Source organism: Chiloscyllium punctatum, chromosome 15 (assembly GCF_047496795.1).
Source record: "Chiloscyllium punctatum isolate Juve2018m chromosome 15, sChiPun1.3, whole genome shotgun sequence".
In the NCBI taxonomy this organism is placed as follows: Eukaryota; Metazoa; Chordata; class Chondrichthyes; order Orectolobiformes; family Hemiscylliidae; genus Chiloscyllium; species Chiloscyllium punctatum.
The window spans coordinates 58,774,328-58,786,993 of NC_092753.1; the positions used below are offsets into that span (position 1 = coordinate 58,774,328).

The 12,666-nt window shown below is 42.5% G+C and overlaps 1 protein-coding gene across 1 annotated transcript in view; it reads left to right on the forward strand.

The window, feature by feature from the left end:
- LOC140486289 (immunoglobulin superfamily member 3-like) overlaps window positions 1-12,666 on the forward strand; it is a 95,053-nt gene that overhangs the window by 38,421 nt on the left and 43,966 nt on the right. The window contains exon 2 of the mRNA XM_072585218.1: window positions 2,242-2,380. Within this exon, the coding sequence (XP_072441319.1) occupies window positions 2,305-2,380 (76 nt within the window). The 5' untranslated portion in view covers window positions 2,242-2,304. The remainder of the gene's footprint in view (window positions 1-2,241; window positions 2,381-12,666) is intronic.

Below are 12,666 nucleotides of genomic sequence, written 5' to 3' on the forward strand. Positions count from 1 at the left end.
TATGAGAATAATATAAAGAGTCTACAGAGAGATATGGACAGGTTCAGTGAGTAAGTAAACCTTGGCAGATGGAATATAATGTAGGAAAGTGTGAGGACACATTACTTCAGCAGGAAGAATGGAGGAGCTGTATACTGTTTAAATAGAGAAAGAAAGAAACAGTATTCAGGGAGTTGGGTCTTCATGAATCATGATCAACAAAAAAGCTAGCACACATTCAATAGGTAATGGTGAATGCCTTTATTTCAAGGGAATGGAATTGAGTACCAAAATAGGGAAGCCTTTCAAAAACTATTTGGCACTAGTTTGGTCGCACCTAGAATACTGTGAACCACTTTAATCCCCTTATTTAAGGGAAGATATACTGGCATTGGAAGCAGCTCAGAGAAAGTACACTAGGTTTATCTCAGGTATGCGACAGCCTGAGTAGAGAGGGGCTGTATCCATTGAAATTTAGAAGAATGAGAGGTGATCTTATTGAAGTACATAAGATTATTAGGGAGCTTAATAGAGTAGACATGGAGAGGTTCTTTCACCCTGTAAGACAGTCTAGTTCCAGACAGCATGATTTCAGAGTAAGGGGCCACCCGTTTAAGACAGAGATGAGAAAGAATTTATTTTCTCAAAAGGTAATGAATCTGAGGAATGTTGAGTTTTGATTGGTAAGTATATTCAAGGTTAAGGTAGATAGATTGTTAATCGGTGAGTCAAGGGTTATGGGAAAGGGCAAAAAGTTGGAGTTGAGGATTATCAGATCACTCATGACCTCATTGAATGTCAGAACAGACTCAATGGCCTACTTCTGCCCCTATTTCTTATGGTTTTATGATCTTACACATGTAGCGATTGTACTCTCTCAAATATACAGCATGCAGAGATCACACTCTTTCTCATGCACAGACAAAACATCAGGAAGCGATGGTATAGCGGTAATATCAGTGACCAATACTGCCAGCCAATGTTCTGGGGACATGTGTTTGCATCCATCCACGGCAGATAGTGAAATTTGCATTCAGCAAAAATCCATAAATTAAAGCTAATCTAATGGAGATTATGATGTGGAGGAGCCAATGTTGGACTGGGGTGGACAAAATTAAAAATCACACAATACCAGGTTATTGTCCACCAAGTTTATTTGGAAGCACCTTACATCTTTAAGGCATTGCCTGAGCTGAGATGTCCCCTTTTTGTATAAAACCGTAATTTATCTCAGGAATGTGACTTAAAAGAAGTTCTGGGATTTACATATTAATGAACCGAAACCTGTAACCTAGTCTAAAAGATGAAAAACTTAATAACAATTTAGGTTTGTTCAGTATATTATTTCAGTTGCATGACACTGTAATTTTTTGCTATAAATTCTGTGTCTTATGCTTTTACTCCACAACCACCCGATAAAGGAGCAGCACTCCGAGAGCTAGTGCTTCCAAATAAACCTGTTGGATTATAACCTGGGTGTTGTGTGATTTTTAACTAATGGTGACTGTGAATTGCCTTTTTTTAAAAAAAATTTGGTTCACTACTGTCCTTCAGGGAAGAAAATCTGCTGTTCTTACCTGGCCTGGTCTGGCCTACATGTGACTCCAGACTCATAGCAAACTGGTGGACTCTCAATTCCTTACGAATAATTAAGGATGAACAATAAATGTCTAGCTAGTAACGTCCAGAAATTACATACATCTACTGCTAAGTCTATATGAGCACAGATCACAGCTTCAGTGTAACATGGTCTTGCAAGATCTTACTCAATACACACTCACAGATGAGACCGTTTCTGTCATTCACACTCAGACATCAGTGTCTCACACGTTGTTTCTCCCACATGCTCTCTCTCCAATATCAGAACCTAATTTTCCCAGGCAGCCGCTCCCTGTATTAGTAAACTTCCGGAACCTAAACTCTTCATTGACACCATGCCAGTTTAGAATCACTGCTGGCGAGATATTGTGACCCATTTACGTAGAGCTCAAATTGGAAACGAGGACAAACGGGAGAACACAATTCACACCCAATGAGCCTTGCTTTCCATCTGCTGCTACAGGACCGATTTTCCCGGACTGAATTGTTTTATTTTAATTGACATGAACTATATTCAGCACGTTGGAGAAAAGATTCGTTCCGGGCTGACTTCTCTTATAATGTCACGACATCGAAAATATACTTCAACCACTTCTGCTGTTAAGCGGTTTTAACCATTTTAGTCGTAATTTTGCTGAACACCGCGGTTTGTCTTTCCCCCAGCTATCTCTGCGCGGATCAACCTCGTCTACAGCTGTGTTCTGGTCAAACTGCTGTCTGATTGAGATGGAACAGTCCTGTTTTAAAGAGACATATTTGAAGATTGGAACTTTGCTTGTGTTTTCGTTGATTCTTTCACTGGGTGAGTAATTTTTTTTTCCTTTAACTGCAGGCACTCGGCGCTATTACCAGCCCTGTCTCAAAATATCATACCTGCATGGTTCTCGCTTAATCTATTCCAGAAATACTAGTTCGAGAAGCCGCTCCCCTTTTTTTTAAAGAATGGCTCAACGATAAATGATTAACTTGCAGTAGTTGTAAAACAATTGGAGCAGAGGCAATCAAAATTAAAGCTTGCTGTCATGGCAATTGTTCTGCACTTCAGAAAGAAATACTTTCATTTATATAGCATCTTCCATGATATCAGGACACCCTTTTATATTGAATGAAGTGCTTTGGAGCTGGGGGCAGTGTTGTGCTACAGAAAGTGTCAGTAAATCCTAACTGAACAGGTAATCACTTTCAGTCATGTTGATTTCGACGTAAGTATGAGTCAGGACACTGGGGAGACCTCCCTTCCTCTGTCCTCAGGTCTGTTGACACCTTACTGAGAGGGAAGTATCGCTGATCTGAAATACTGCACCACCCACTTTGCAACGCTCCCTCCGTCTGACACCGAGGGTGTGTGCCCAGACCACTCGGCAATGGGAGTTGAAGCCTCAATCTTCTGAACGCGGGCGGGAAACTGCCAGTTATGCAAGGGAAAAGATCACATTGCAACCAGGAACCTGTCACACTTCAGTCTAAAACGTGCAATTGAGAGCAAAGGCTCTGCTGCACACTGATTACATAATCAAATACATATAACTGGAAACAAACATAACCAATACTGGAAACCGCTGGAAAACAGGCAGGAGTTCTTATAGGCTTTCCTCCAAACAGGTGGTTTATTCTATACTAAACAAAAAAAAAGTACTGCTGATGGAAGAAATCAGAAATTGTTGGAAAAACTCAGCAGGTGTGACAGCATCATTGGAGAGAAAGCAGAGTTAATGTTTCAGGTCCAGTGACCTCCTAGATTTGTGCTTGATTTGTTCTATATATTTGATATGTTCAAACCCAGGAAAACATTCCTGCAAGATATAGACGTTTCTGTGGCCAGCAATGAAAAATCAGATTGGTGTGTTGCCTCCCTGGTGCCAGGATCAAGGATGTCTTAGAGAGGGTGCAGGGTGTTCTCAAGGGGGAGAGGGATAAGCAGGAGGTCATTGCATACATTGGAACCAAGGACATTGGAAGGGAAAAGGATGAGATTCTGAAGAGAGAATACGGAGAGTTAGGCAGCAATTTAAAAAAAAAAGAGGTCCTCGAGAGTAGTAATATCTGGATTACTCCTGGTGCTACAAGCTAGTGAGGGTAAGAGTAGGAAGTTAGAGCAGATGAATGCATGGCTGAGGAGTTGGTGTATGGGAGAAGGAATCACATTTTTGGATCATCCTGCACAAGAAGGATGGACTGCACCTGAATTAGAAGGGGACTAACATACTGGCTGGGAAATTTGCTAGAACTGCTAGGAAGGATTTGAATGAGTAATGTTGGGGGGTGGGACCCAAGGAAATAGTGAGGAAAGAGATCAGTCTGAATCTAGTACAGCTGAGACAAGAAGCAAGTCAAACAGTCAGGGCAGGCAGGGACAAAGCAGAGAACAAGATTGGACTGATAAATGAAACTGTGTTTATTTCAATATAAAGGGCCTAACAGGAAAGGCAGATGAACTCAGGGCATGGTTAGGAACATGAGACTAGGATATCATAGCAATTACAAAAACATGGCTCAGGGATGGACAGGACTGGCAGCTTAATGTTCCAAGGTATAAATGTTACAGGAGGGATATAAAGAGGGGGCAAGAAAGGGCGGCATGGTTGCACAGTGGTTAGCACTGCTGCCTCACAGCACCAGAGACCCTGGTTCAATTTCTGCCTCAGGCGACTGTCTGTGTGGAGTTTTGCACATTCTCCCTGTGTCTGCGTGGGTTTCCTCCAGGTGCTCCAGTTTCCTCCCACAGTCCAAAAATGGCAGGTTAGGTGAATTGGCCGTGCAAAATTGCCCGTAGTGTTAGGTGAAGGGGTAAATGTAGGGGAATGGGTCTGGGTGGGTTGCTCTTCAGCGGGTCGATGTGGACTTGTTGGGCTGAAGGGCCTGTTTCCACACTGTAAGTAATCTAATCTATAAAAAAAAGGAGGGGAGTAGCGTTTTTGATAAGGGATAGCATTACAGCTGTATTGAGGGAGGATATTCCTGGAAATGCATCTAGGGAAGTTATTTGGGTGGAACTGAGAAATAAGAAAGGGATGATCACCTTACTAGGATTGTATTATAGACCCCCTAATAGTCAGCGGGAAATTGAGAAACAAATTTATAAGGAGATTTCAGTGCAAAACTCGACCTACTCTTGAAAGATATAAGGCAGGGTGAGTGACTGAGGTGTCAGTGGGGGAGCACATTGGGGCCAGCAACTATACTTCCATTAGTTTTAAAATAGTGATGGAAAAGGATAGACCAGATCTAATCATTGAAGTTCTAAATTGGAGGAAGGCTAATTTTGACAGTATTAGGCAAAAACTTTTAAAAGCTGATTGGAGGCAGATGTTCGCAGGTAAAGGGATGGCTGGAAATTGGGAAGCCTTCAGAAATGAGATAACAAGAATCCAGGGAAAGTATATTCCTGGTAGGGTGAAAGGAAAGGCTGGTAGATGTATGGAATGCTTGATGACGAGAGAAATTGCGGGATTGGTTAAAACAAAGGAAGTATATGTCAGATATAGATAGGATAGATCGAGTGAATCCTTAGAGCATAAAGGCAGGAGGTGTATACTTAAGAGGGATATTAGGAGGACAAAAAGGGGATATGAGAATCCAAAGGGTTTTTACAAATACATTAAGGACAAAAAGGTGACTAGGGAAAGAATAGAGCCCCTCAAAGATCAGCAAGGTGGCCTTTGTGTGGAGCCACAAGAGATGGAGAAATACTAAATGAGTATTTTGCATCAGTGTTTACTGTGGAGAAGGACAGAAAAGATATAGAATGTAGTGGGTGGCACGGTGGCACAGTGGTTAGCACTGCTGCCTCACAGCGCCAGAGACCTGGGTTCAATTCCCGCCTCAGGCAACTCTCTGTGTGGAGTTTGCACGTTCTCCCCGTGTCTGCGTGGGTTTCCTCCGGGTGCTCTGGTTTCCTCCCACTGTCCAAAAATGTGAGGTTAGGTGAATTGGCCAAGTTAAATTGCCTGTAGTGTTAGGTGAAGGGGTAAATGTAGGGGGATGGGTCTGGGTGGGTTGCGGGTCGGTGTGGACTTGTTGGGCCGAAGGGCCTGTTTCCACACTGTAAGTAATCTAAAAGTAATCTAATCTAATCATAGGGAAATAGATGGTGACATCTTGAAAAATGTCCATGTGACAGAGGTGGAAGTGCTGGGTGTCTTGAAATGCATAAAAGTGGATAAATCCTCAGGAACTGATTGGGGAAGTGATTGCTGGGCCACATGCTATGATATTTGTATCATCTATAGTCACAGGTGAGGTGCTGGATGACTGGAGGTTGGGTAATGTGGTGCCACCATTAAAGAAAGGTGGTAAGGACAAGCCAGGGCACTATAGACCAGTGAGCCTGATGTCTGTATTGGGCAAGTTGTTGGAGGGAAGTGTGAGAGAAAGTATGTACACGTACTTGGAAAGGCGAGGACTGGTTTGGGATAGTCAACATAGCTTTGTGTATGGGAAATCGTGTCTCACAAACTTGATTGAGTTTTTTGAAGTAGTAACAAAGAGGATTGATGAGGGCAGAGTGGTAGACGTGATCTATTTAGACTTCAGTAAGGTGTTCGACAAGGTTCCCCATGGGAGACTGATTAGCAAGGTTAGATCTCATGGAATACAGGGAGAACTAGCCATTTGGATACAGAACTGGCTCAAAGGTAGTAGACAGAGGGTGGTGGTGGAGGGTTGTTTTTCAGACTGGAAGCCTGTGGCTAGTGGAGAACCACAAGGATCGGTGCTGGGTCCACTACTTTTGTCATGAATATAAATGATTTGGATGTGATCATATGAGGTATAGTCAGTAAGTTTGTAGATGACACCAAAATTGGAGGTGTAGTGGACAGTGAAGAAGGTTACCTCAGATTATAACAGGATCGTGATCAGGTGGGCCAATGGGCTGAGGTATGGCAAATGGAGTTTAATTTACATAAACCTGAGGTAATGCATTTTGGAATGGCAAATCAGTGCAGGACTTATACACTTAATGGTAAGGTCCTAGGGAGTGTTGCTGAACAAAGAGACCTTGAAGTAAAGGTTCATAGCTCCTTGAAAGCAGAGTCACAGGTAGATAGAATAGTGAAGGAGGCGTTTGGTATGTTTTCCTTTATTGGTCAGAGTATTGAGTTCAGGAGTTGGGAGGTCATGTTGCCTCTGTACAGAACATTGGCTAGGCTACTTTTGGAATGTTGCATGTAATTCTGTTCTCCTTCCTATTGGAAGGATGGTGTGAAACTTGAAAGGGTTCAGAAAAGATTTGCAAGGATGTTGCCAAGGTTGAAGGATTTGAGCAAAAGGGAGAGGTTGAATAGGCTAGGGCTGTTATCCCTAGAGCATTGGAGGCTGAGCGGTGCCCTTATAGAAATTTATAAAATCATGAGGGGCATGGATAGGGTAAATAGTCAAAGTCTTTTCCCTGGGGTCGGGGAGTCCAGAACGAGAGGGCATAGGTTTAGGGTGATAGGGGAAAAGATATAAAAGAGACCTAAGGGGCAACTTTTTCATGCAGAGGGTGGTACGTGTATGGAATGAGCTGCCAGAGGATGTGGTGGAGGCTGGTACAATTGCAACATTTAAGAGGCATTTGGATGGGTATATGAATAGGAAGGGTTTGGAGGGATATGGGCCAGGTGCTGGCAGGTGGGACTAGATTGGGTTGGGATATCTGGTCAGCATGGATAAGTTGAACCGAAGCGTCTATTTCTGTACTGTACATCTATATAACTCTTTTGACTCTACAACCGTCCAAGTAGGAACAGTAACTGTTGTCTGAACAAATCTGCTGAAGGCGAAGCACTTTTAGTCACATTTATTATCTGCGGACACATAATAGATATCGCAGTCTAGATCTTTGTGTAATTGCTTATAGATTAGGCTTCTTTGAAATAGTAGTGAATTTAATATTGCAAGTCTCAACTGCCTTGTTTGAATATTATTGCACAAAGGAGGAGAAAGTGAGGACTGCAGATGCTGGAGATCAGAGCTGAAAATGTGTTGCTGGAAAAGCGCAGCAGGTCAGGCAGCATCCAAGGAACAGGAGAATCGACGGTTCGGGCATCAGCCCTTCTTCAGGAATTATTGCACAAAGTTGACTGTTCTTGACTGTGTGCTAACAACTGATCTCTAGCCAAAACTGACAAGATATTTCAACACATAATGAATAAATAGAGTGTGATTCCTTGTTTGTGGTAAGATCTTGAGATACTGATGTTTCTAGTTTTTTAAAAAAAGAAAAAGAGACTAACATTACTATTATGCTTTTTATTACCTAACTACTGACTCCAGCCCACTCCCTGGTGACAGTCTGAGACTAAGCCAGTTTATTCATAACATTGGCATCACATTTGATCCCAAGAGAAGTATCCATCTTTATATTCATCCCACCTCTAAGACTGCCTATTTTCACTTCCATAACATTGCCTGACTTTGTTCCACCTTCGTTCATCTACTGTTGATACTACTGTTGATACCCTTATCCATGCTTTCATTATATTTAGGCCAGACTTTTCCAGCACACTTCGTGCTCATCTCCCCCATGCTGGCCTCCATAAATTTGAGATCATTAAGTCTCAAATACCTGTCCTTTAACTCAAACGAGTTCACTTACCGAGTCTTGCACAATAGGTGGCCATGCCTTCAGTTCTCTAGGTCACAATCTTTTAAAGTCCTTGCTTATACCTCTCTGTCACGCAATCTCGTTTTCCTCTTTTAAGTCACACCTTAAAACTATCTTTTGACCTCTGATGAGCTTATTTCTCTTCATGTATTTGTGTATTGTATTTTGCTTTAAAATGCTCCTACGAAGTACCTTTTGGATTTTTATTATGTTGAAGGTGCTATTGTGTTCATTTACCCACAACAAGTTACCTTTAATTTAGCTATTAATTTAGAAGTCTCACAGACAATCAAGTACTGAAACAATGATTTAAACTTTATTGCACGTAGCAACCAAAATAAGACCCCTCAAGTAAGCAGGTTAAGCCTCACAGCACCAGAGGGAAACTGAGAAACAAACTTGTAAGGAGATCTCAGCTATCTGTAAGAATAATACGGTGGTTATGGTAGGGAATTTTAACTTTACAAACATAGACTGGGACTGCCATAGTTTATGGGTTTAGATGGAGAGGAACTTAAGTGTGTACAAGAAAATTTTCTGATTCAGTATGTGGATGTACTTACGAGAGAAGGTGCAAAACTTGACCTACTCTTGGGAAATAATGCAGGGCAGGTGACTGAGTTGTTGGGGGGGGGGTGGGGTGGGGGGGGGCACACTTTGGGCCCAGAGGCCATAATTCTATTAGATTTAAAATAGTGATGGAAAAGGATAGACCAGATCTAAAAGTTGAAGTTCTAAATTGGAGAAAGGCCAATTTTAACGGTATTAGGCAAGAACTTGCGAAAGCTGATTAAGGGCAGATGCTCACAGGTAAAGGAACGGCTGGAAAATGGGAGCTTTCAGAAATGAGATAACGAGAATCCAGAGAAAGTATATTCCTGTCAGGGTGAAAGGAAAGGCTGGTAGTATAGGGAATGCTGGATGACTAAAGAAATTGAGGGTTTGGTTAAGAAAAAGAAGGAAGCATATGTAAGGTATAGACAGGATAGATTGACTGAATCCTTAGAGTATAAAGGCAGTAGGAGTATACTTAAGAGGGAAATCGGGAGGGCAAAAAAGGGGACATGAGATAGCTTTGGCAAATAGAATTAAGGAGAATCCAAAGGGTTTCTACAAATATATTAAGGACAAAAGGGTAACCAAGGAGAAAATAGGGCCCCTCAAAGATCAGATAGGTGGCCTTTGTGTGGAGCCACAGAAAATGGGGGAGAAACTAAATGAATATTTTGCATCAGTATTTACTGTGGAAAAGGATATGGAAGATATAGACTGTAGGGAAATAGATGGTGACACCTTGCAAAATGTCCATATTACAGAGGAGGAAGTGCTGGATGTCTTGAAATGCATAAAGGTTGATAAATCCTGAGGACATAATCAGGTGTAGCCTAGAACTCTGTGGGAAGCTGGAGAAGTGATTGCTGGGCCTATCGCTGAGATATTTGTATCATCGATAGTCACAGGTGAGGTGCCGGAAGACTGGAGGTTGGCTAACATGGTGCCACTGTTTAAGAAGGGTGGTAAAGACCATTGAAGAAACTATAGACCAGTGAGCCTAATGTTGGTGGTGGGCAAGTTGTTGGAGGGAATCCTGAGCGATAGGACGTACATGTATTTGGAAGGACAAGGACTGATTTAGGGATAGTCAATATGGCTTTGTGTGTGAGAAATCATGTCTCACAAACTTGATTGTGTTTTTTGAGGAAGTAACAAAGAGGATTGATGAGGGCAGAGTGGTAAATGTGATTTATTTGGACTTCAGTAAGGTGTCCAACAAGGTTTCCCATGGCAAACTGATTAGTAAGGTTAGATCTCACGGAATAAAGGGAGAACTAGCCATTTGGATACAGAACTGGCTCAAAGGTAGAAGACAGAGGGTGGTGGTGGTGGGTTGTTTTTCAGATTGGAGGCCTGTGACCAGTGAAGTGCCACAAGGATCAGTGCTGGGTCCTCTACTTTTTGTCATTTACATAAATGATTTGGATGCGAGCATAAGAGGTACAGTTAGTAAGTTTGCAGATGACACCAAAATTGAAGGTATAGTGGATAGTGAAGAGGGTTACCTCAGATTACAGCAGGATCTGGACCAGATAGGCCAATAGGCTGAGAAGTGGCAGATGGAGTTTAATTTCGATAAATGCGAGGTGCTGCGTTTTGAGAAAGCAAATCTTAGCAGGACTTGTACACTTAATGGTAAGGTCCTAGGGAGTGTTGCTGAACAAAGAGACCTTGGAGTGCAGGTTCATAGCTCCTTGAAAGTGGAGTCACAGGTAGATAGGATAGGGAAGAAGGCATTTGGTATGCTTTCCTTTATTGGTCAGAGTATTGAGTACAGGAGTTGGGAGGTCATGTTGCGGCTGTACAGGACATTGGTTAGGCCACTGTTGGAATACTGCGTGCAATTCTGGTCTCCTTCCTATTGGAAAGACATTGTGAAACTTGAAAGGGTTCATAAAAGATTTGCAAAGATGTTGGCAGGGTTGGAGGATTTGAGCTATAGGGAGAGGCTGAACAGGCTGGGGCTGTTTTCCCTGGAGCTTTAAAGGCTGAGGGGTGACCTTATAGAGGTTTACAAAATTATGAGGGGCATGGATAAGATAAATAGATAAAGTCTTTTCCCTGGGGTCGGGGAGTCCAGAATGAGAGGGCATAGGTTTAGGGTGAGCGGGGAAAGATATCAAAGAGACCTAAGGGGCAACGTTTTCTCAGAGTGGGGTATGTGTATGGAATGAGCTGCCAGAGGATGTGGTGGAGGCTGGTACAATTGTAACATTTAAAAGGCATTTGGATGGGTATATGAATAGGAAGGGTTTGGAGGGATATGGGCCGGGTGCTGGCTGGTGGGACTAGATTAGGTTCGGATATCTGGTCGGCTTGGACTGAATGATCTGTTTCCATGCTGTACATCTGACTATATTTGGCTATTACCTGTGGATGGTGGAACTTAGTTACAATTCCACCCAAGTGTCCAGAGTTCAATCTTTGTAAAATGTTGCTTTTTGAAGTTTGACTAATAAAGAGTTCTGATGTTCAATTCCTGCACAGTTTTGTTGTCCTTCAGGTTGATGATGTGATATTGTTAAATTAGATTCCCTAGAGTGAAGGCACTATGGGCAATTTAGCTTGGTCAATTCACCTGACCTGCCCATTTTTGGATTTGTGGGAGGAAACTGGAGCACCCGGAAGGAACCCAAGCAGACACAGGGGGAATGTGCAAAATTCACACAGATAGTGACCTGAGGCAAGAATCAAACCCAGGTCCCTGACGCTGTGAGGCAGCAGTGCTAACCACTGAGCCACCGTTCCACCCTATTTATTGATTATTGATCATTCTTTGGATTCTTTCATCTAAATTATTGACTACTCCTCTGAAACCATCAAGTCTGCAGCTCGCCTCCTTATCAGAAGTACCAACAACTTCCCTCTTCCTTGTTACATTTAGCAATGTCTGTGTTTGAAGACATAGCTTTCCTGTGAATAACTCCCTAAATAAGGCAGTCAGTTATCACAAAGATGTCAAAACAGTTTTGTTCATGTAGCTCGACTCCTTTTTCACCCAGATGTAACTAAATGTCCATATTTCAGAGGAGGAGGTGCTGAATGTCTTAAAACTCATAAAGATGGATAAATCCCCAGGACCTGATCAGGTGTACCCTTGAACTCTGTGGGAACCTAGGCAAGTGATTGCTGGGCCCTTTGAGATATTTGGAACGTTGATAGCCACAGATGAGGTGCCAGAAGACTTGAAGTTGGCTAATGTGGTGCCACTATTTAAGAAAGGTGGTGAGGAAAAGCCAGGAGACTGTGAGCCTGATGTGGTGGTGGACAAGTTGTTGGAGGGAATCCTGAGGGACAGGATTTACATGTACTTGGAAAGGCAAGGACTGATTAGGGATAGTCTCCATGGCTTTGTGCGTGGGAAATCATGTCTCACAAACTTGATTGAGTTTTTTGAAGAAGTAACAAAGATCCATATAGATCACATCTACTGCTCTGCCCTCATCAGTCCTCTCTGTGGATGTGATCTATTTGGACTTCAGTAAAGTGTTCGATAAGGTTCCTCGTGGCAGCCTTGTTAACAAGATTAGATCACATGGAATACAAGGACAGCTAGCCATTTGGATAAACAACTGGCTTGAGGGTAGAAAACAGAGGGTGGTGGTGGTGGAGGGTTGCCTGTCAGACTGGACACCTGTGACCAGTGGTGTGCAACAAGGATTAGTGCTGGGTCCAATGCTTTTCATCATTTATATAAATGATTTGGATGTGAACGTAGGAAGTATAGTTAGCAAGTTTGCAAATGACACCAAAATTGGAAATGTAGTGGACAGTGAAGAAGGTTAACTCGGATTACAACAGGATCTTGATAAGATGGGTCAATGAGCTGAGGAGTTGCAGATGGAGTTTAATTTAGATAAACGTGAGGTGCTGCATTTTGGAAGGGTAAATTAGGGCAGGACTTGTACACTTAATGGTAAGAATAGTGAAGAAGGCGTTTAGTA